The 22,839-nt window shown below is 41.3% G+C and overlaps 1 protein-coding gene across 1 annotated transcript in view; it reads left to right on the plus strand.

Annotated features, from left to right (window-relative positions):
• Positions 1-443: 443 nt before the first annotated feature.
• DYNC1H1 (dynein cytoplasmic 1 heavy chain 1) overlaps positions 444-22,839 on the plus strand; it is a 44,395-nt gene continuing 21,999 nt past the window's right edge. Inside the window, exons 1-35 of the mRNA XM_080593917.1 lie at positions 444-800; positions 3,128-3,215; positions 3,787-3,960; positions 4,416-4,671; positions 5,588-5,774; positions 5,960-6,231; positions 6,342-6,569; positions 7,407-8,483; positions 8,801-8,980; positions 9,485-9,634; positions 9,870-10,016; positions 10,149-10,289; positions 10,437-10,613; positions 10,722-10,832; positions 10,913-11,032; positions 11,253-11,492; positions 12,011-12,166; positions 12,516-12,629; positions 13,244-13,354; positions 13,435-13,644; positions 14,035-14,181; positions 14,411-14,577; positions 15,243-15,416; positions 16,152-16,317; positions 16,398-16,586; positions 16,673-16,867; positions 17,546-17,828; positions 18,093-18,193; positions 19,567-19,726; positions 20,022-20,265; positions 20,447-20,630; positions 21,182-21,394; positions 21,545-21,783; positions 21,907-22,063; positions 22,475-22,702. Coding sequence (XP_080450043.1) covers positions 530-800; positions 3,128-3,215; positions 3,787-3,960; positions 4,416-4,671; positions 5,588-5,774; positions 5,960-6,231; positions 6,342-6,569; positions 7,407-8,483; positions 8,801-8,980; positions 9,485-9,634; positions 9,870-10,016; positions 10,149-10,289; positions 10,437-10,613; positions 10,722-10,832; positions 10,913-11,032; positions 11,253-11,492; positions 12,011-12,166; positions 12,516-12,629; positions 13,244-13,354; positions 13,435-13,644; positions 14,035-14,181; positions 14,411-14,577; positions 15,243-15,416; positions 16,152-16,317; positions 16,398-16,586; positions 16,673-16,867; positions 17,546-17,828; positions 18,093-18,193; positions 19,567-19,726; positions 20,022-20,265; positions 20,447-20,630; positions 21,182-21,394; positions 21,545-21,783; positions 21,907-22,063; positions 22,475-22,702 — 7,257 coding nt within the window. The 5' untranslated portion in view covers positions 444-529. The remainder of the gene's footprint in view (positions 801-3,127; positions 3,216-3,786; positions 3,961-4,415; positions 4,672-5,587; positions 5,775-5,959; positions 6,232-6,341; positions 6,570-7,406; positions 8,484-8,800; positions 8,981-9,484; positions 9,635-9,869; positions 10,017-10,148; positions 10,290-10,436; positions 10,614-10,721; positions 10,833-10,912; positions 11,033-11,252; positions 11,493-12,010; positions 12,167-12,515; positions 12,630-13,243; positions 13,355-13,434; positions 13,645-14,034; positions 14,182-14,410; positions 14,578-15,242; positions 15,417-16,151; positions 16,318-16,397; positions 16,587-16,672; positions 16,868-17,545; positions 17,829-18,092; positions 18,194-19,566; positions 19,727-20,021; positions 20,266-20,446; positions 20,631-21,181; positions 21,395-21,544; positions 21,784-21,906; positions 22,064-22,474; positions 22,703-22,839) is intronic.

Raw genomic sequence — 22,839 nt, forward strand, 5'->3', positions numbered from 1 at the left:
GGAACTGGGTCATCTCCAAGCTTCCTTCCACCCCAACCAATTCTATTCTATTTGAACACCTCAGCTTCCACGTGAACCAGTGGCAGTACAGTGCTGGGCTGGCCCAGGAAGCGTTTTCCCTTCTGTTGTCCTCGCAGGGGCACGCGCGGCCTGCTTTTCCCCTCAGAATAAATAACTCGAACAAAAGAACGCACCGCTCGCTGTGATTCCTGTTAAAGCACAGAGGAGGGAGGGGAAGCAAAGCGGCCGCCGCCCTGCGAAGCCCGACCTCCAGCTCCCCGCTCGCAGCCCGGCCGGCGTCCCAGCGCCCCGCGGGGGCAGCTCGGGGAGCTCCGGGGAGCGGAGCCAGGCAGCTCGGCAGCCTCCTCCGGGGCCCGGAGCCAGCCGCAGCGGAGCCCCGAGCCCTGCCCGGCCCCGGGGCGTGTCGGCCCGCCCGCCCCAGCCTCCCCCGCGGCGGCGAGGCGGCGCTCAGAGCGCGGCGGGCGGTGGCGGAGCGGGCGGAGCGCGGCTGCCTGCCTCCTGCCTCGGCATGTCCGACTCCGGCAGCGGCGGGGGCGGCGGCCCCGGCGGCGAGGAAGGCGGTATGGAGGTGTCGGGCTCGGCCGTGCAGAATGTGGCCGACGTGGCGGTGCTGCAGAAGCACCTGCGCAAGCTGGTGCCGCTGTTGCTGGAGGATGGCGGCGAAGCGCCGGCGGTGCTGGAGGCGGCGCTGGAGGAGAAAGGCGCCGTGGAGCATATGCGCAAGTTCCTCTCCGACCCGCAGGTCCACACCGTGCTGGTGGAGCGCTCCACCCTCAAAGGTGAGCCGAGGGCCCGCGGCCGCCGCGCTCACAAAATGGCGGCGGCGCCCCGCCGGGGGGATGGAGGAGCCGGGGGAGGAAGGGAAGGGCCTGGCGGAGCCCGGCGGCTGACAGGGCGGGGGGCCTGGCCGCGTTCCTTGCGCTGCGCCCCTTGCTCTCCGACGCCGTGCCGGGGCTGGGGCTGCGATGGGCGCCGCCACAGTGGGCTGGCCCGGGAGAAATGCTTCGTCAGTAGGCCCCGGGCGCCGCTCCTGCGGCCTGCCCTCTGCTCGGGCTCCTTGGTGACACCGGTAACCTGCTGCTGGCAGAGCAAACCGGGCTGGGGGGCTGAATCGGCCCTCAGAAAGTGCCCCTCTGTGGGTAATTAGCAAGACTCCCAGGTTCCTAAAGCCTAGCGGAGGCCCTGCACGTCTTTGTTTAGTCAGCGAGGGCTGCTGAGCGTGCTGCTTGTAAACGCTTATCGGAAATCTCGGCAAATGCTACATTAAATACCGCAGCAAAGCTGGCTCTGACGGACGTTTTTGTCGTTTACATGCTCCATTTATTTCAGAAATGACTCTTTATGAAATTTGTCAATGAATCTGCCGCTAAATAGGCGCTCCTTGTTGCAGAATCCAGGCCGATGAACACCAATAACATAGAACTCATTCATAACACGGACATTTACTGTTAAACAAAACCTGCAATCTGTATTTGGCTGCATGCCCACCAGTCTGAGCTTGCAAAATTTTAACATTAAATTTCTGGATCTCTACTCCAAGCGTGCTGTTGGTTCAGTCCCTGCAGATGCGCGTCAAATTTTAACGCAGTCATACTTCGCGTTGCGTAGCACGTCAGCAGCCACACTGTAAGATACGGGATGCATCCCTGCAGTTTCTGCACATCAAGGGAAGCTTAGAGAAGGTTCTTCCACTTAAGATGAACTTAAGATGTTGCTTGAAATATCCTGTCTTTGTTATAACTGTTTCCGCTGATTGTCCTCCTTCCCATTCGAAAGTTTGAGACTTCTATTTTGGTAGGGATAACTAGAATTTTCCAGAGAAGAAAAACAATCTTTATGAATTCATGATGCAGCATTTAGCAAGATTTAAAGGAAGTCCACTGAGTGTTAAGAGGCTATGCAAATGATCTCTGAAGTTTTCTTATGTCAGGCTCATGAGGTTGGTAATCTTTAGTTTGGGTTGGAAGTAATGATGCAGTGGTGATCAGTTAGCTTATTTTCACAAATCTGTGATTAAAAGTGTATTGAAACCCTCACTGCGTGTTCTAGAAGCCGAATACTAGTAGATTGTGGGCAGAAGCCATTTCCATCAATATCTTCTGGATTAATAGCAGTTATTTGGCAAAAGTGCATTTTGTGACAGAAGACCCCCACAGACACCCCATCAAACTTAAGAGTATTCAGAATGTGCAGCATCGTACGGAGATCTTGTCGTCCCTGACACTGTTAAAAACTATTTCTGTCAAAATTTGTTCAAGGAATAGATAGTATGAAGCAAATTATTGATTATGAATACAGCAAAACAGAAGCTGTATTTCTAAGTAGTTAAAACGTTAGGTGATATCATTTGCTACACAGCCTGTCGACAGCTTTCACAAGGGTTCCTGTAGTGTCTGTGATCAGGCTTCTGCTGCTTGGGATCGCAAACATGACAGCCTGAGAGTATGTCTTGTATGAAGTGCCAAATGAAACCAGAGCAGAATGAGAGTCCAGTGCAACGCGTCCAGTCAGGGTGTGTCTCCCAGCAGGGAGTAACCTTCTGCACCGAAATCTCTGCATTGCAGCACAGCTCCCCGCATCCCCAGTAATTACATCATCTGTGATACGTTGGCTCTACTAATGCCTGACTACTTCCTGTGGGTTGTTTGGTTGGTTGTTTTTTTTTGTTCTGACTTAATTTCCAAAACACTTTCAAAGAAAATGTCTGAAAAAACGAAGCAGCCTATAAAAGGAAAAAAGTATTTGTTTAATGTTCTCGCTGAATTGTAGTTATCCTGGGAGCGTATCTCTGCAAATAAGTGCATGTTCTGTACTGCAGAAAATTTCATTCTGCTTTATAAGCAGGATGTGGATTATAATTTGCTTGTGATGTTTAATCTTTTTTTATAGCAACCTGAAAAATTTAATGGAGTTGTGCTAGAAAACCAGGGAACCCATCCTGAATTTGAGGGATATTGCAAAGCTAAATTTAACATTGGCTATTTTGTATAAGGTGATTTAGGAATTAAAGGTTAGAAAATTGCCTGGTTGAAGCAGAAGATGTTTGAGAGGGGGTGACAGATGCCTTAGAAATAAAATATTTCTTAACATAGTGTATTTCTTGCAGAGGATGTGGGAGACGAAGGAGAAGAGGAAAAAGAGTTCATTTCCTACAGTATCAGCACTGATATTCATTATGGAATAAAATCAAACAGGTGAGTTAGTAAAATAGATCTTGACATTTTTGCCCAGTAAAAGCAAAACCTACAAAGACTGATCATTAGTATTTACCTCATGCTTTGTGCAGTGTGCTTATTTGGGTGGGGCAGTAGCTTTTCAAGGGGGAGGCTCTGGTGAAACAAGGGTGTATCACGAGGCTGAAAGGAATGGACTTTAGAACTAATGGCCTTGAGGTTAAATATACAAAGATACACAAAGTAAATGGGCTTATTTAATCAGTACACTTATAAACATACATACATCTGGGGTTCTGTAATCTTTTGTTATTGTTTAACCATTCCATGTCACTTTCCTCCCTGAAGCTTCTTAAGGCGTGCGCTTCTAACATGCATGTACTGCAGGGTGCTTGTTCACAGCTAAGTTCAGCTGAATACTGAAGTATAAAGATGTATTCATTGGAAGACTTGTTTTCAAGTCTCTCAGAAGCAAGATTATAAAATATGATAATGGAGGTTAGCATTTACCTCCTGTGAATGAAGCTTGCAGTGAGGTTAAAGCTATTCTGTCTCTAAGTTTCAAATGGTAACTCTCTTCTCTGTTCTGCAGCCTGGCGTTCATTAAGCGTACACCAGTGATTGATGCCGACAAACCAGTGTCTTCCCAACTGAGAGTGCTCACTCTCAGTGAAGATTCTCCGTATGAAACATTACACTCTTTCATTAGCAATGCCGTTGCTCCCTTTTTCAAGTCCTATATCAGAGAATCTGGCAAAGCAGACAGGTAATTCAATGTAAATACTGCACTTCTCTGCTGATGAATTGAAGTAGGTGTTGTGCTGGGTCTGGCTGGGATGGAGTTAACTTTCCCTGCAGCAGCCCATACGGTGCTGTGCTCTGCACTTGTAGCTAGAACAGCACTGGTGTCACACCAGTGTTGTGTCTACTGCTGCGCAATACTGGCACCGCACCAGGACTCCCTCCAAGCCCTCCCGAGTAAAAACACCACAGTGGCTTTACCATGAATGAAAAAAATCAATCATCATTTACATTTTCATTTACCATCAATGAAAAAAATAAGACAGTGACTCTTCAAGCCAAGTTGTATGTGAAATTGTTTAAGCACACGATTGCATATGAAGCTGCTGCTGACCCTGGGGAAATAATTTAAATGTCTCAAATGTGTCACGTAAGGTTTTTGTTTTGGCTTCTTATATGGAAATGCCTATGCTCTTTCAGGGATGGTGATAAGATGGCTCCTTCAGTTGAGAAGAAGATTGCAGAACTTGAAATGGGCCTCTTGCATCTGCAGCAGAATATTGAGATTCCAGAGATTAGTCTGCCAATTCATGCAACCATTACTAATGTTGCCAAGCAGTGTTATGAACGTGGAGAAAAACCGAAGGTTACAGATTTTGGCGAGAAGGCTGAGGATCCGTTATTCCTCAATCAGCTACAGTCTGGAGTCAATCGCTGGATTAGAGAGATACAAAAGGTAGACAAGACAAGTGCCGGACTATGTGATAGGAACTGCTCTGTAGTACTGTGAAAAATTCCCCCAAGTATCTTCACAGTTTAAGTGGTAAAATATTGCTCCTTGCAGGATACTCTGGAGATCTGAGACCAGTTTTATGAGCCACCAAAGACTCTAGTCTAATTCTAGACTAGACTAAGCCTAGTCTAAATTTAAGAGTCTAGTCTAAATTCTTCTGCAAATCGTTGAGAACTGTTTTGTCTCTACTGGAATAAACAGACTTAAGTAACTTGGCAGTATCCTGGTGAAGGCTGTAACCATTCCTCAAATCTGTTCAGCAGGTTGAGAGAAACAGGACTTGTTTTTTAGTTTTGTTTTGTTATTTCTCCAGGTGCATACATAAACACTTCACAACAGTTGCTCTACTCCTATCTCATAATTTCTTATACTCTTGCCTGTTACTTTTCAGAAGAACTCTGCTGTTCTTCTGCTGTCACTCAGGAAGAGCATCTCAGAATTTTTTTCTTCATGGGCACAGTAAACACCTAGTGCTCCTGAAAAAGCAGTGCCCTTGCTTACTCCAGAGGATAAAACATTTGTTTTCTTGCTTGGCTCATCTGTCATTAATCAAAATACAGATGTTGATCAGGAAAGTGGAGAGGTAGCTTTTTTAGGCCATGCTGAAGATTGTACATGAAGGTCTTAAAAAACAACCTTTAAGACCACTGGAATTAAACCTTGACTCTTGTACTGCAATTCCTATACTTCTCACAGAATGACTGCCAAAATTAACTGCTGTTTGAATATTAGAACCTAGATGATATGGGTCTCAATTACGTTTAGTAATAGAGAAAGCTTTTACAGTTGAAGCATGTAAATAAAATGTTTTTCTCCCTTCCTCACGCCCTGTTTTTTTTTTCTTTTTATTATTTTTAAGGTGACCAAACTCGATCGAGATCCCGCATCGGGCACTGCGTTACAGGAGATAAGTTTCTGGTTAAACCTGGAACGTGCTCTGTATCGTATTCAGGAAAAACGTGAAAGTCCAGAAGTTCTTTTAACTCTGGATATTCTAAAACATGGCAAACGTTTCCACGCAACTGTCAGCTTTGATACAGACACAGGTAAAATGTCTGCTCAATAAGATTTTTCACGAATGTCCTGTGGAAATTAACTTGTTACAAAACTTGAGTATTGTGGTACAAAGACCACTGCTGTGTAAAGTTGGTCTAGTTAAAGCTACTGTCTTGTACAGATTGGTTTAATGAAATGAAAAGTTCTAAGTCAAAATCTTTTCTGTTACATTTAGGTCTAAAACAGGCTCTGGAAACTGTGAATGACTATAATCCACTGATGAAAGACTTTCCACTGAATGACTTGCTGTCAGCTACCGAGCTGGACAAAATAAGGCAGGCCCTTGTTGCAATATTTACCCATTTGAGAAAAATCAGAAACACAAAATACCCTATTCAAAGGGCATTGCGTCTAGTGGAAGCTATATCAAGAGATCTGAGCTCTCAGCTACTTAAAGTGTTGGGAACCAGAAAACTGATGCATGTTGCCTATGAAGAGTTTGAAAAGGTATGCTTATGGTTTTCACAATGCCAGCAGCTTTATTTTTGCATCGATTGGTGATTATAAGGAATTATTTCATTTGGGAGCTAAAGTTTTTATCCTAAAACTTTCTTCAGGTAATGGTTGCATGCTTTGAAGTTTTCCAAACCTGGGATGATGAATATGAGAAGCTACAAGTTCTGCTGAGAGATATTGTAAAAAGAAAAAGGGAAGAGAACCTGAAGATGGTGTGGCGTATCAATCCTGCTCATAGGAAACTCCAGTCTCGTCTTGATCAAATGAGGAAATTCAGGCGTCAGCATGAGCAGCTGAGGGCAGTTATTGTGAGAGTCTTGCGGCCTCAGGTAATCTTGATTGTTACCAGACAGAAAAGCTGTGTGCCTTTTTGCTTGCAGGCAATATTTTATTGTGCAGAGGAAGGGGAGGGCTGTATTGAAGGAGATGACTGTAAATGCTGGTATCTAGGTATCAAATGTTCATTTTTCCCCAACTGTAGTAATTCTGTTGTATGGTCTATCTTAACATTCAGTCCTATTGGATTGTGCTACTAAAACTCTGCAGAAGAGTAGCAAGGGAGGAGAAATGAAACTTCAGTTACAGTCTGGCAGATGCTAGTCCTGCAAATCTGGTCTTCTTTCTAAAGAAGTCCAGTTATGTATAAATGCAGGAAACATCTCTACAAATTAGAGGAGAAAGTGGATTTAATTTCCAAAAACTTCATGTTCACTGTAGCTTTAAAATTCCCCAGTACGAAACTAACGTAACATTCAGTTTCACTTTCTGCTTCCCAAACTGGTCTGTTTATGAACCCGCGCTAATAGGCTTAGTTTTAACTCTGCCATACTTCACATGCTATGTGACCATGCTCATGTTAACAGACACAGCAAGTCCACACTTACAATAGAGGAGATTAATTAGTGTGTGTGTATGTGTGCGTATATGAGCTTGGCTAAAGCATAGCAGAAAATGAAGACTGTGCTACACAGTTGTGGAAGTTTATAAAGTGACTGTTTTGTCCTATTCCTTAGTGAACTTAAATCTGAGACATTACTAAAATTTGCTAAGGATTTGCATACTAATTTGTTAGGTTTTTGCAATGCTTATTAGAACAGACTGTGCTTAGCTATTTCTAGGCAAATTTTGAGGCATCTAACTCACTTAAACCGTAATTTTTAATGCAGGTAACTGCTGTTGCCCAGCAAAATCAAGGAGAGGTACCAGAACCTCAAGATATGAAAGTAGCAGAAGTACTTTTTGATGCTGCAGATGCTAATGCAATTGAAGAAGTCAATCTCGCTTATGAGAATGTTAAGGAAGTAGATGGGTTAGATGTTTCCAAAGAAGGTACAGAAGCCTGGGAGGCAGCAATGAAGCGGTACGATGAAAGAATTGATAGGGTTGAAACAAGGATAACTGCCCGTTTGAGAGACCAGCTTGGTACAGCAAAGAATGCCAATGAAATGTTCAGAATCTTTTCTCGGTTTAATGCCTTGTTTGTCAGGCCTCACATTCGAGGTGCCATTCGTGAATATCAAACACAACTGATCCAGCGTGTGAAAGATGATATTGAGTCTCTTCATGACAAATTTAAAGTACAATACCCCCAAAGTCAAGCTTGTAAAATGAGTCATGTTCGTGACTTGCCTCCAGTGTCTGGGTCTATCATTTGGGCAAAACAAATTGACAGACAGCTCACTGCTTACATGAAGCGTGTTGAGGATGTCCTCGGTAAGGGTTGGGAGAATCATGTAGAAGGTCAGAAACTAAAGCAAGATGGAGATAGCTTTCGCATGAAGCTCAACACTCAAGAGATCTTTGATGACTGGGCAAGAAAAGTTCAGCAACGCAACCTCGGTGTGTCTGGCCGTATTTTCACCATTGAAAGCACTCGTGTTAGAGGTCGAACTGGAAACGTCCTGAAACTGAAAGTCAACTTCCTTCCAGAAATAATTACACTTTCCAAAGAAGTGCGAAACCTGAAGTGGCTGGGTTTCCGTGTTCCTCTAGCAATTGTCAACAAAGCTCACCAAGCAAACCAGCTTTATCCATTTGCCATTTCTCTCATTGAAAGTGTCCGTACGTATGAGCGAACATGTGAGAAAGTCGAAGAGCGTAACACTATTTCACTTCTGGTTGCTGGTCTGAAGAAAGAGGTTCAGGCTTTGATTGCAGAAGGTATTGCACTCGTGTGGGAGTCATACAAACTTGATCCATATGTGCAACGTTTGGCCGAGACTGTCTTCAGTTTCCAGGAAAAGGTTTGTTTTATTATTTATCTTTCAAAAAATTGAAATTACTGCAATTGTTTTTACATTCGTACTTCAGTAATGAGTCGTTAACCAAAAGTGGAATTTGGTAGCTGATGGCCTGCTCAATATAGTCTCTGTAGCTCTTTGTTTAACTAGCTGACTGAATTGGCACAAATTGTCCAACTGAATGGATGTTTTAGTACTACTAAATTTGATCATCTTGCTGTATCAAAGTAAAGAGAAGTGACTAACCATTTCTGCTTGGATATCATTGTATCTAACCTGTCAAACTAAACCTTCTGTTTTTTCTTAAACTGTTTCTTTAGGTGGATGATCTGCTCATTATTGAAGAGAAAATAGACCTGGAAGTGAGATCACTGGAAACATGCATGTATGATCACAAGACTTTCTCTGAAATCTTGAACAGGGTTCAGAAAGCTGTGGATGACTTAAATCTCCATTCATATTCAAACTTGCCAATCTGGGTCAATAAGTTGGATATGGAGGTAGGTTTGAATAGTATATATTTAGAAGATGTCAGATCTCTTTGTTTGCAGCTGTTCTCTTTTGGGTTCAATGAATTCAAGGGGAAATTTTTCCTTTGAAGAAAAAGGATTGGTATAGTTCGATTGTGTAGAAAGCTAGAAGAACTTGTTGTAGGAGCAAGGTAGATAAAGGATAGAGAAGATTTGTTACGCTGATAGTGAAGATTATGTGCCTTAATAGTGCTTGGTACTGCTTGTTAAGTTTCAGGTTGTTGGACACTAGGTCAACTGCAAAGCAGTTAAAATTGCTTAATTCCATTAAAGTCCAGGAGGGCAGGGGAAGCTTTGAATTGATGTTGACTGAAAAACCTACCAAAACTCTTAAACCTCCTTTTAATTACTTGGTAAAGGAGTGCTTGGATCTTTAAGGATCCGTAGCATGCCTGGTGTCAGAATATCTTGACAGTGGGGATCCTTATGCAGTAATATGAAGCTTTTTCCTCCAATGTGGCCTACTTTCCTTAGATTGAAAGAATCCTCGGTGTTCGCTTGCAAGCTGGGTTGAGGGCCTGGACCCAAGTTCTTCTTGGACAAGCAGATGACAAGGCAGAAGTTGACATGGATACAGATGCTCCTCAAGTGAGCCATAAACCTGGGGGAGAACCCAAGATCAAAGTAAGTGGTTGGTGTTTTCTTCATTGGGAGTTACGTAATGCAGTAATTATATATGAGCCTTTTATCGGAGATAAATATTTTTTTCTTCATCTGGCTTTGGAGGAATACTTGCCTTCTGCCATAAAAGAGCTACTTGCTTTTTAAAAGTGTGCTACTTCATGAAGTCCAAAGTTCTTGTCAATGTGTGTGTTGTAGTGGCTTGCAGTAAAACTGAGTGTGTTCACTGTTTCTGCAGAACATTGTACATGAGCTACGAATAACCAACCAGGTGATATACTTGAATCCACCAATTGAAGAGTGCAGATACAAACTTTACCAGGAAATGTTTTCTTGGAAGATGGTAATCTTGTCACTACCAAGAATTCAAAGTCAGAGATATCAGGTAGGTGTAATGAAACTATCTAAGGTCTGAGCAATTTCACTTTGCACTTAATTGTGTCCAGCATCTTAGTGTGTTGCTGTAGGATCAATGTGAGTACGCTAGAAATTCATGTATATCGCATGTGGTTCTCAGGTTGGAGTGCATTATGAGCTGTCTGAGGAAGAGAAGTTCTATCGTAATGCATTGACACGGATGCCTGATGGCCCTGCTGCCCTGGAGGAGTCGTACTCTGCTGTCATGGGAATTGTGACTGAGGTGGAACAGTATGTTAAGGTAGGAGGCTGACACCACATGATGCTACAGCTAAAATGAACATGGACTTTTCTCTCAGTTCTCCTTTATAACAATTTTCATGACTAGGGAAAAGCATCTTTTAGAATATACTGGAAAAGTTATGAATATTGTGAAATATCTTTTTAGGTTTGGCTGCAGTACCAGTGTCTGTGGGATATGCAGGCTGAAAACATATACAACCGCCTTGGAGAAGACCTGAATAAGTGGCAAGCTCTTCTTGTTCAGATAAGAAAGGCCAGAGGAACATTTGACAATGCAGAAACTAGAAAGGAATTTGGACCGGTTGTGATAGACTATGGCAAGGTAGGAAATTATATTTGTTAGTTGTGACAAATGCATTAAACTTCAGAATGGGTGTATAACAGAAAATGACGAGGCTATTAATTATTATGTAACTCAATTCAACTGTAGGTACAATCAAAGGTGAACTTGAAGTATGACTCCTGGCACAAGGAAGTACTCAGCAAATTTGGCCAAATGCTCGGTCAGAATATGACAGAATTCCATTCACAGATTTCTAAGGTAAGAATCCATCTCCAGTTTTTCACTTTCAGATCAACTTATTCTAGACTTCTAAAACACTGAATTGTTTCCCCACACAGTCCCGTCAAGAACTGGAGCAGCATTCAGTGGATACTGCCAGCACATCAGATGCAGTGACATTCATCACATACGTGCAATCCCTGAAACGTAAAATCAAGCAATTTGAAAAGCAAGTTGAGGTATGTTGCCTTGCCTAGTACTTACTTCTGAGAAGGTCAGACTTAATTCTTGAGATGATATTCAAGCTTAGTGTCATGATATTCAAGTCCTCTTGAGAACAGACTTGAACTTCATATCCTGAGGAATCTCTGTAGTGAGTGCTTGTTAACATGTTGAGTATTTAGTCTTGCAACATCAGCTAGAAAGACAAAGCTAACTTAGAATCGTTGTCTCCTGTAGCTTTATCGCAATGGTCAGCGGTTGCTTGAGAAACAGAGGTTCCAGTTTCCGTCTTCTTGGCTGTACATTGACAACATTGAGGGAGAATGGGGTGCCTTTAATGACATCATGCGTCGGAAGGATTCTGCCATTCAACAGCAAGTAGCAAACTTGCAGATGAAGATAGTTCAAGAGGATCGGGCAGTGGAGAGCAGAACAACTGACTTGCTAACAGACTGGGAGAAAACAAAGCCCGTAACAGTAAGTAATGATGATTAGTATTCATTCACAAAATGGTTTCTTTGAACTTAACAAGAACAAAGTAGGTTTTTTTAAAACTTTTCTGTAGCTTTTCATTATACATGATGGTTAAAGTCTTTTTGTGAATGTTCTACTATAAATTGTTGGTTGATTTATTTATCTTGGGTGGCAGAGGGAAGTCGAACCTTACAATGTAAGTGTCGTAGGTGGAAAAAGCAGGACAGCTTCATTTACTAACAAAACTTTGGCTGAAACAAATGCTCTGTAAGAGGTGTAAGGTAGGAAGATTGAGAAGAAAGGGTTTTCTCCCCCAACCCCACAGTGGTATTCAGTAAAGCTAAAAAGTGCGTCTAAAAGTGGGAATAGACTTACAGAATTGGTATGTAGCGTTATTGCCAGCATATGAGAAATAGAAAAATAAGGAGACAGACCAACATTCGGTATTCAGTCCTTGCTTTTGACTTAGCTTCAACTTACTTTTAGGGTTTTTGGATTAATGTATCTCATCCAATTTTTAGGGAAACTTGCGTCCAGAAGAAGCTCTTCAAGCTCTTACCATTTATGAAGGAAAATTTGGTAGGCTGAAAGACGATCGTGAGAAGTGTGCAAAGGCCAAAGAAGCTCTGGAACTAACAGATACAGGACTACTCAGTGGCAGTGAAGAACGTGTCCAGGTATATATAACCTGTTCATACAACTCCTTGTCAGTCTTGCAGCACAGTGTTTCAGTTCCATCTCGCTCTTCATTTAAGAAAGTGACTTGTAGCCTGTGGGTGCCGGTGTCCACACTCATCCAGTTCTAGCCTTAAAAGATTGTCCATGACTGCCTTAATCTTGTGAAGCTATTATGTGACCAGAGATAGAAAAATCTCATCTGGGTCACTTGCTATTGCAATTTTGTTGAATTGGCAAGCTATATGAAGGTTTTTGATGTGTTAAAAGTATTCTCTTTCACTCCCCTATGCTAATGACTTTGAAGAAATTATCACTAACTCTTGATGTTTGGTTCATTCTTTACTATAGGTAGCCTTAGAAGAGTTGCAGGATCTCAAAGGCGTCTGGTCTGAACTCTCTAAGGTCTGGGAACAGATTGATCAAATGAAAGAACAACCCTGGGTTTCAGTACAGCCTCGCAAGGTATTTCACTACTGTATATGTAAACAATGTAACTACTGCAAGTGTATGTGAATTAAGAATTAGACTTCCTGAGATAGATGTGCTCAATTGTCACATTCAAGATCATTTTCAGTGTTTATGTACCTTTTTCAGTGTCTCATGAGCATATTTCTTCTCATGCTAAGCTTAAAAAATCTTTCACAGGATCTATCACAACTTAATTCTCTGGTGGGCCTGTGAAATTCCAGTAGTCTTGAAATTGAGATTGTACTGTATAGGGAGAATATGTATACTATGCTGGTCTGTTGGACCTCCTTGGGAAGCTTCATCGTTGGATGAACAGCATCAGTTTTAGTTCAGTGGTCAGTGGGTAGACAGTGGTAGGAACACTAAGCTATAACTGCTTGTGACAATGCTATTTCACAAATCTTAATCAAACCAATAAAATTAAATTCCCAACTATAGAGCAATCACATCTTACACAAATATATATAATGTTAAAAGAGCTGTCCTGTAGATTACGCTTTATATTTTCAAATAAATCTCTCTCAAATGAGATGTTAACTTTTACTAGGATGCCTATATATATACTGCACTTCCAGAGAAATATTTCAGTGCTTTTATGTTACTGACAGCTTCGACAAAACCTCGATGGTTTGCTGAACCAACTGAAAAACTTCCCTGCCCGCTTGCGACAGTATGCCTCCTACGAGTATGTTCAGAGACTTCTGAAGGGCTACATGAAGGTAAGTTACACTCATTTATAAAATACATGCATTGTATAATTCATCTTCCAAGACGTAACTTGCTTTCTCGTCTTTTCTAGATAAACATGTTAGTTATTGAACTGAAATCAGAGGCACTTAAAGATCGTCACTGGAAACAGCTAATGAAGAGGCTTCATGTTAACTGGGTTGTCTCAGAATTGACCCTGGGACAGATATGGGATGTTGATTTACAGAGAAATGAAGCGATTGTCAAAGATGTGCTGCTCGTGGCTCAGGGAGAGATGGCTTTGGAAGAGTTCTTGAAACAGGCTAGTATCAACTCTTGTATGTATGCATGTAGTAACACATCAAAGCCTTTTTGTCAGGTGGCTGACACCTGTCTAGTAAACCTGTCAATCTAAGATCTTGATACAAGTGCTTGGGATTCCGTGGAACACTATTCTGGGGAACAACTTGAAGCTGTGCAGGTTTTCACTGATAAAAATGCAACATTTGGGAAGAGCAGTCACTGACTGCACAAACCCCTCAAATTGTTCGTTTTACCTACTTGTGTCATATTCTCAATATTTTTAACAAAAGCTTGAGTGTAAACCCAGAATCCTTGGGTAAAAAGAAAAATCTGTTTAATACATTTCTACTTTGTTATTGTGCTGAAGCAGAAATAATTGATGTTGTATATCAACCATCCTTTCCTTTAGATAAGAGAAGTGTGGAACACTTACGAACTGGACTTGGTCAATTACCAGAACAAATGTCGTTTGATTCGTGGATGGGATGACCTTTTCAACAAAGTAAAAGAGCACATTAATAGCGTGTCTGCTATGAAGCTATCACCATACTACAAGGTAAAATGCAGAACAAAGCCAAACAATGTAACTTAATTTAACTTTGTCTTCCTGTCTTGCTTAATATATGTGATTGTCAGCAGGAGCTATATTAGCTGTTTAGGTTGACAGATAATTAATTGCATATATATACTTTGTTACTATTAAATGACTGCTTGCACTACCAATTATTAGCAATGGAACTTCCAATATTATTAAAATGAGTATTAATGCAGTGTATAAACTTCAGGTGTTTGAGGAAGATGCCCTCAGCTGGGAAGATAAACTGAACCGTATCATGGCACTCTTTGATGTCTGGATAGACGTCCAAAGGCGATGGGTCTACCTGGAGGGTATCTTTACTGGTAGTGCTGACATCAAGCACTTGCTGCCTGTTGAGACCCAACGGTTCCAGAGGTAACTTTTTAATTGCTTTTTTCCTTTCTTGCCTTCCTTGGGGCATCTTATGGACAGGCCTGTAACTTCATGACTTCAGTGTAGCACTCTCCTAAGTTGAAACATTAATTGTATTCTTACCTGGTCTGGTTGGATTACAGCCCAGACTTAAGTTCATCAACCAAACAAAGGAAGAAATGCCTGTGAACAGTTGTGACCGTAAAAGGTTTATACTAAAAAGGGTGGCATAGAGCTTTTAGAAGTAGATGGGAATTAAGTGATTTTTCTTGCAAGTTCCGGTCAGCTACCTTGAGGGTTTTTCTGGCTGTACAAAGCAGGCTGATTTCAGTTGTCGCAGCCTTTAGTTTCACCCTAAAATGCTGTTTTCTTCCTCCACTTTAAGTCACTTTGATCATCCTTCCACACACTTCCAATCAGATCAAAGAATTTTATGCATCTCTTCAGGAAATGAAAAAAAGTAGACCTTCAGCAGTGGAATTGACAGATTTAACATTGCACAGAAGCTAGATTTTGTTGTTGTTGTCTTGAGGTAAATTAAAATCTATTTGGGGAATTTAGCCTTGTGTTCCGTAGGGCAGTGGTCATGTAGAGACAAATAATTTTGGAATTCTGTAGGCCTGTGGTTACTGAATTTATACTATTGTACCATGTTATTTTACTTGCAGCATCAGCACTGAATTTTTGGCACTGATGAAAAAGGTGTCCAAATCTCCACTTGTGATGGATGTTCTTAACATTCAAGGAGTGCAAAGGTCACTAGAGAGACTGGCAGACTTGCTTGGAAAGATCCAGAAGGCACTAGGAGAATACCTAGAACGGGAGAGGTCCTCTTTCCCTCGGTAAGAAGTTGACTTCAGTTGACTCTTGAAGTAAAGTAACGTGATGTTTCTGTACAGGAATGTTCTGTTAGGTAAAGCCTCTGCCAGTTTTTACATATCGTGTATATATAAGATGTTACAGCTGTATATCTGTGTCCTTTGAAGTACAGAATTCAGTTATAGCCCCTTCTCAGGAAGTGGAACTAAAACTTTACTTGATCATCTGTGTCTGGTCATGGGATTCAGAAGTTATTTAAAGAACCGTTGCAGCTGATTTCAATAAGCTTACAGATTCTCTTTGAAACTGCTTAATTCTGGCATATGATTGAAGGACAGAATCTAAACTGGCACAGTCCAGTATTTAAGTTATTGATTCTGACTTAACCCATAGTCGTCAACTAGTTTATCACTTAGCATGAAAGCATAAGAGTGTAATTCAACATGAGGAGGTAGTGAGTGGGAGTTCTGCCTGTCTTAATTCAATCCCAAGCACTGTTGTGGGTACTTCAGGGATGGATAGGTAAAGAAAATACTCCAGAGCATGGAATAAGTATACGCTTTTGTATGGTACAGACCATGTGAACTGAGACGAAGTCTTAGAACTGAGCTCTCCTAGCAAATACGTGTTCTTGCCGTCTTACAGTATTGGAGAAATGAGTGTCAGTTATTCCCATATAGTGGCTGTCTATGAAGCATGAATAAATAGAAAGTGATGGTTGGAGTTGTGATACAGATCTAATTTTATATGATTGTTAGGTTCTACTTTGTTGGTGATGAAGACTTGCTTGAAATCATTGGAAACAGCAAGAATGTTGCTAAACTGCAGAAACACTTCAAGAAGATGTTTGCAGGCGTTTCTAGCATTATTCTCAATGAAGATAACTCTGTGGTTTTGGGAATATCCTCACGGGAAGGAGAGGAGGTAGAGTTCCAGTGTTTCTTTTTTAAATAAAAATTCTCTAAGTATGTGAACATACATTGACTTGAACATAATTCTTGCAGGTGCTGTTCAAAACACCTGTCTCCATCACAGAACATCCCAAGATCAATGAGTGGCTCACTCTCGTTGAGAAAGAAATGAGGGTGACCCTTGCTAAATTGCTTGCAGAATCTGTTACTGAAGTAGAAATCTTCGGAAAAGCAACTTCAATTGATCCAGCAGTCTACATCTCTTGGATTGACAAATACCAGGTATCAGTATGGAACACTTAAGCATATTGCAGCTTGGGTACTTCAGTGAGGAAAACTATCTGATGGGAATTCTTCTTCTTACACAGGCTCAGCTTGTTGTCCTGTCAGCCCAGATTGCATGGTCTGAGAATGTTGAGTCAGCCCTCAATGGTATGGGTGGAGGTGGGGACAGCAGTCCTCTCCAGTCAGTGCTGGCTAACGTGGAGGTCACGCTCAATGTCCTGGCAGACTCTGTGTTGATGGAGCAGCCACCTCTTCGCAGAAGGAAACTGGAGCACTTGGTAAGTGAAAACCTTATTTCCTCTTATGGGTTAGGAGGCGAGGTTTTTTAAAAGGTTAATGAAAAATCAAATAGTCTGACTTCTGTTTTTTCCTCTAGGGGGAAAAAAAAGTTTAATGCAATTTAAGCACCTACATCAAGCCCTAGTCCTGTAGGTGGCTGCAGTTTTTAACTCTGCTCAACTTACTGCATGAGTCCATATTACAACCTAGTTCACTCAGGCTGGCTATTTCAAATGTGGAAGGCACTGACTTGTTCATTCCAAAGAAAATACCTTATTATGCTGCCATTATTGTAATAATTGTATGTTTTTGTTTGTAGATAAGGATTGAGGGGAGGGGACAGGGAATAGAATCACCTTTGGTTGTTCCTTTTTAAAGGGAAAACTCTGTTTTAGAGTATTTGTCTTAATAGTTTCTGGCAAGTAAAATACTTCGTTCAGTAGTGTAATGGATTAACAGACAAATGGAAGAGCAAACTGAGAGCTAGGACTTAGCAAGAGCAATCAACTTTGTTAGTTCTGTCTCCATATCAACAGTTTTTAAGGCAGAGGTTTTTGGTAGGTCATGATTTCTGAGTGATGGCAATTCACTACATTAATCTGAAAAGCTGTAGAGTTCCTGGCTTTATTAGCAATGGCTTGTATTGCTGTGGTCTAAGGAGTTGTTTCATTCTCCAGATCACTGAGTTGGTGCACCAGAGAGATGTTACGAGATCACTGATCAAAAGCAAGGTCGACAACTCCAAATCCTTTGAGTGGCTCAGCCAAATGCGGTTCTACTTTGACCCAAAACAGACAGATGTATTGCAACAGCTCTCCATTCAGATGGCAAATGCCAAATTCAACTATGGTTTTGAGTACCTTGGTGTTCAGGATAAGCTAGTACAGACACCTCTTACAGACCGCTGTTACCTGACAATGACACAAGCCCTGGAGGCAAGACTTGGAGGATCACCATTTGGTACGTTTGTACTGAAGTACAACAAAATCTTGAGACAAGTATATAAACTTCTATTCTCTTTAATTTATAGCTTTAATATAAGGTTTCAGAATGTTTTAAACTATGACATTTAAGAACAAAACAGTCTTTTGGGGAAATAAAGTATAACCATTTTAGGTTTTTTGTCAGGGACCTTTGGAATCAGCATGCTGGCAGATTACATAGTTGGGCACTGATAACTCAGACTATAAACACTGAAGCATGTCTATCTCACTTCAAAAATAGGTCCCGCTGGCACTGGTAAAACAGAATCTGTTAAGGCTCTTGGACATCAGCTTGGCCGCTTTGTGTTGGTTTTCAACTGTGATGAGACATTTGACTTCCAGGTAAGTTGTTTGATTTAAAATTGTAGTCTGTGCTATCAAGCACTAAAAATCTCTTCCGAAGTTTAAAACAGCCATCAGTGTTTACTTTTGAAATGATCATCTATAACACCTAACTGAGCAGGTATCCGTGGGTCATACTGATGCTCTATAACAAAAAAATGCCTGCAGTAAGATAGTTTGCAGGGGGAGAATGTTCTTCTAGGGTTTTTTTTTGTTTTTCTCTTTAGGACTGGTAGTTCAATAGCAGCAAATGGAGGGAAAGGAATAGGAAGCACAGGGATGTGGAGCTTAAGACTGGCTTTAGGAAAGTAACTTAAACTGTTCAATTTGTCTTGATAGTGCTGGTTTAATGGAGAACAGAGGGGAGTTTGAGGCTGCATGATTACCAAATTAACCATCATGGCAAAGCTAAAGAGTTTGCCTCAGTATGTGAAGGATTACTCAAAACTAAGAAAATTTACCCAGATATTTCAAAATTACTGACATCTTCAAACTGAGAACCAGATGAAATGCTTCAGTCAATTGCAACACAGCCGATATCTCAAAATAAAACCTCTGTGAGGTGTTTATGTAAACAGAAATATAAAAGCACAGACAAGGAATCCTGGTCCTTCCTGAACTCTCATGGGGTGTCCATGTGTTATGTGTTTGTGTGTGTTTTTTTTTTCCTGTACAGCTGTGTTTGATTCATTTAGTCAGTGTTTGGCCTCTAGTGGTGGCCACAAGAAAGTACCGAGGGAGGGATAAGGTCAGGGACATAGTGCTTGATGCTCCTTCCTTGCCCCCTGCCCCCTTCCTACCACAGTGTCAGGATCACCAAGTCCCAAGCTGACAAGGGTTATTCACTATTCATGTTCCAGTGAACCTTTCTCCAGGTACTCATTTCTCCCCCTGAATCCACGTACACACTTGCTCCTATAGCATTCTCTACCAAATAGTTCCACTGTATTACTATGCACTTTACAAAGAAGCAACTTCTTCTTCTATTTCTAACAGTTCCTTGGTTCTTACATTCAAAAAGGTGGTGAACAGTTGGTTATTGGCCATCCTGAACTACTGTGGCTTTTAGACCTGCAGTGTTTTGTAGTTCTAGTATCTGCCTTCTGATAAAGTACTGGAACTGCACCTGGCATTACTATCAACAAGCAAAATATTATGCAGTGGGCTTTCACTGTTTTGTGACTACGCTGCAGTCCCATAGTTATAGAAAGATGCAAATATCTGAACTTCAGAGCCTTGTGCACGACCTGTGTACAAATACAGCTCCTTCTTGCCTTGGGTGCATTGTATAAAGTGCTCTTCTCTGTTCCTTTTGCCTGTGCATTGGCAAGAATAACCGTGCAACATCAGTGAATTTTCCTCTCTACGTGCAGGCAATGGGACGCATCTTTGTGGGACTTTGCCAAGTGGGCGCATGGGGCTGTTTTGACGAGTTCAACCGACTGGAGGAGCGCATGCTGTCTGCTGTTTCACAGCAAGTTCAGTGCATCCAGGAAGCCTTGCGAGAGCATTCCAACCCCAACTATGACAAGAGTATGCTACTATTTATTCCTCGTAGTATTGTACCGTTTCTGTAACATCCTTCATGCTCTTTTGCTGCTCAGTTACATTTTTCCCAAGCAGTCCAAGAATGAAATCACTTACCATCAAAGATTAAAATCTTGAAGTAGCTTTCAGCTGGTAGGAATCAAGTATTTGCGTTACAGTACAAAAGGACTTGCTGTCCATTACTGTAGCAAACTAAACTAGAATACCTGAAGTATAACTTCTGTCCTCAAGGTGACTGATCACCAGCTCACTTGTAACTAAATGTACCATCTCTTTTCAGCTGCAACACCAATTACTTGTGAGCTGCTGAACAAGCAAGTCAAAGTGAGCCCTGACATGGCTATCTTCATCACCATGAATCCTGGCTATGCAGGCAGATCAAATCTGCCTGACAATTTGAAGAAGTTGTTCCGCAGCTTGGCAATGACAAAACCAGACCGTCAGCTGATTGCCCAGGTCATGTTGTACTCCCAAGGTTTCCGTACAGCTGAAGTCCTTGCCAATAAGATAGTACCATTCTTCAAGTAAGTGACAAGTTTGTTTTGAGATGCTAAATGTTAAGCTTATTGTTCAGGTCTGTGATGTTCATTGTACAACATGCTCAGTGAGTTACAAAGATTATTCCAAGTAAGCAATGGCATATATTTTCTTGAATACTGTGTTGGTTTCGATTAAGAATCAAATTTTGTCTTTCTTGATTCGTAGGCTTTGTGATGAACAGCTGTCTTCCCAGAGTCATTATGATTTTGGCTTGAGAGCCCTGAAGAGTGTACTGGTTAGTGCAGGTAACGTGAAGAGGGAGAGGATTCAGAAGATAAAGCGTGAGAAAGAAGAGCGTGGTGAAGTTGTTGATGAGGGAGAAATCGCTGAGAACTTACCAGAACAAGAGGTAATTTTTGTGTGAACTCTTATCTTCTGTGACAAAGTACAGAATGCACACTAAACAGAACAAACACTCTGCAGTGTTCAGCAATTAGTGTTAAGCCATGCAAGCAAAGCAATGTTAGTTACAGCAGGTAGTAATTAGGTAGCTTAGAAGCACTAAGAAGTGAAATAAGTGTTGAATTTGAGGATTCCATGAATAGTAATAAAAGACTTATGAGGTGGTGTGTTCATAACTCTCATTGCTGCCCAGTTCTTTTGAAGTTATTTCCAAAAAAAAAAAAAATCCCTCCATTTTGAGGGTTAAGCACCTACAGTTGTATAAACTAAAAGTCAGTAGGAATTCATTGTGTAATTTCAAAGCTGAGCTGCCCGTTAATGGTTGTTTTTTACCTAGACCATTCTGATTTGGTGCTTTATCAGTGAAGTGTTCCCTGTCAAACACACTCAACAAAAAAAATCACACAGAATGGTTTGGGTTGGAGGGGACCTTAAAGATCATCTAGTTCCAACCCTGCCCCCTCTGAAGTCTCAACTAAAACGTGATTTTCTCTACAGATCCTGATCCAAAGTGTATGTGAAACTATGGTACCAAAACTGGTTGCAGAAGACATTCCATTGCTGTTCAGTCTCCTTTCTGATGTATTCCCTGGAGTACAGTATCACCGTGGGGAAATGACAGCCTTGCGAGAGGAGCTTAAGAAAGTGTGTCAGGAAATGTACCTCACCTATGGTGATGGAGAAGAAGTTGGCGGCATGTGGGTTGAGAAGGTAAAATGTAAAACTGAAAATGTCATGGAACTGAAATTAATATATGTGTATGACTGAACTTTCCTTTTTGTTATTAATTTTTTCATCTCTAAGTGAGTAGTACTTAGTGACTACCAAAGTTGAGACTTCACGTCATTTTTTCTGTTGCAGGTACTTCAGTTGTACCAGATTACACAGATAAATCATGGATTGATGATGGTGGGTCCCTCAGGAAGTGGAAAGAGCATGGCTTGGAGAGTACTGCTGAAAGCTCTCGAACGGCTGGAAGGTGTGGAAGGTGTTGCTCACATTATTGATCCAAAGGCAATCAGCAAAGATCACCTCTATGGTACTTTGGATCCAAATACCAGAGAATGGACAGATGGCTTGTTTACACATGTCCTGAGAAAGTGAGTCTTCAAGAGCGCGAATGAAAAATGGACAGTAGATTTGTGCCTTGCATGTTCTGGTTTTATTGAGTCTTTGTCATCTATAACCTGTAAAACTGCAATACAAATTTCCTTTAATTACAGAATTATAGACAACGTGAGAGGTGAATTACAGAAACGTCAGTGGATTATCTTTGATGGTGATGTAGACCCTGAATGGGTTGAGAACTTGAACTCTGTTTTGGATGACAACAAACTGCTTACTCTGCCAAATGGAGAACGTCTCAGCCTTCCACCAAATGTAATGCTACTTTTTATGTGATACTTATTTGCTTTCATATAAACTTGTTGCTTTTACCTTGATCTGTACTGGTGCCATTCTTCTCACTTGTCACAAGCAGAGTAATACTGATTTCAGGTAGTGGTTTACTAGAGTTAGGAACTTGTGGAAACAAACATTTCATGTTATGCTTGTTCTGACCCTGTGAGACAAATGCCATGCATTATATGAAAATCTAGGGTAGCAGACAATAATGACAAACTTAGTTTGAGACAGTTTAATGTTGCTCTTGATTCTTCAGAGGCTAAATACAGGCTAACTTATTTTAAAAGGTCTGGGCGTGGGTTTGTTTTTTTAGTGTGTGCTTGTTTGCTTTTGTTTTTTTGTTTCTGTTTTTTACTTAAAAATCTGTTTCAAATTTCTGCTTTTTAGGTGCGTATCATGTTTGAGGTCCAGGATCTGAAATATGCAACTTTGGCTACTGTATCAAGGTGTGGCATGGTCTGGTTCAGTGAGGATGTTCTCAGTACAGACATGATATTCAATAACTTCCTGGCCAGACTAAGAAGCATTCCTCTGGATGAAGGTGAAGAAGAAGCTCAGCGAAGGCGAAAGGGCAAAGAAGATGAGGGAGAAGAAGCAGCATCCCCCATGTTGCAGGTATAACTTAGATTACATTCTGGGCTAGTGTATTAGAACACTTGTATCACGAGTAGTATGGTGTACTTCAAACTTACGGCAGCTTATTCATAAAAAAGCTGACATCCTGATTAATTTTTTTTAAAAGAACATTAAAA

Source organism: Anser brachyrhynchus (assembly GCF_964034855.1).
Source record: "Anser brachyrhynchus genome assembly, chromosome: 5".
Classification (NCBI taxonomy): Eukaryota; Metazoa; Chordata; class Aves; order Anseriformes; family Anatidae; genus Anser; species Anser brachyrhynchus.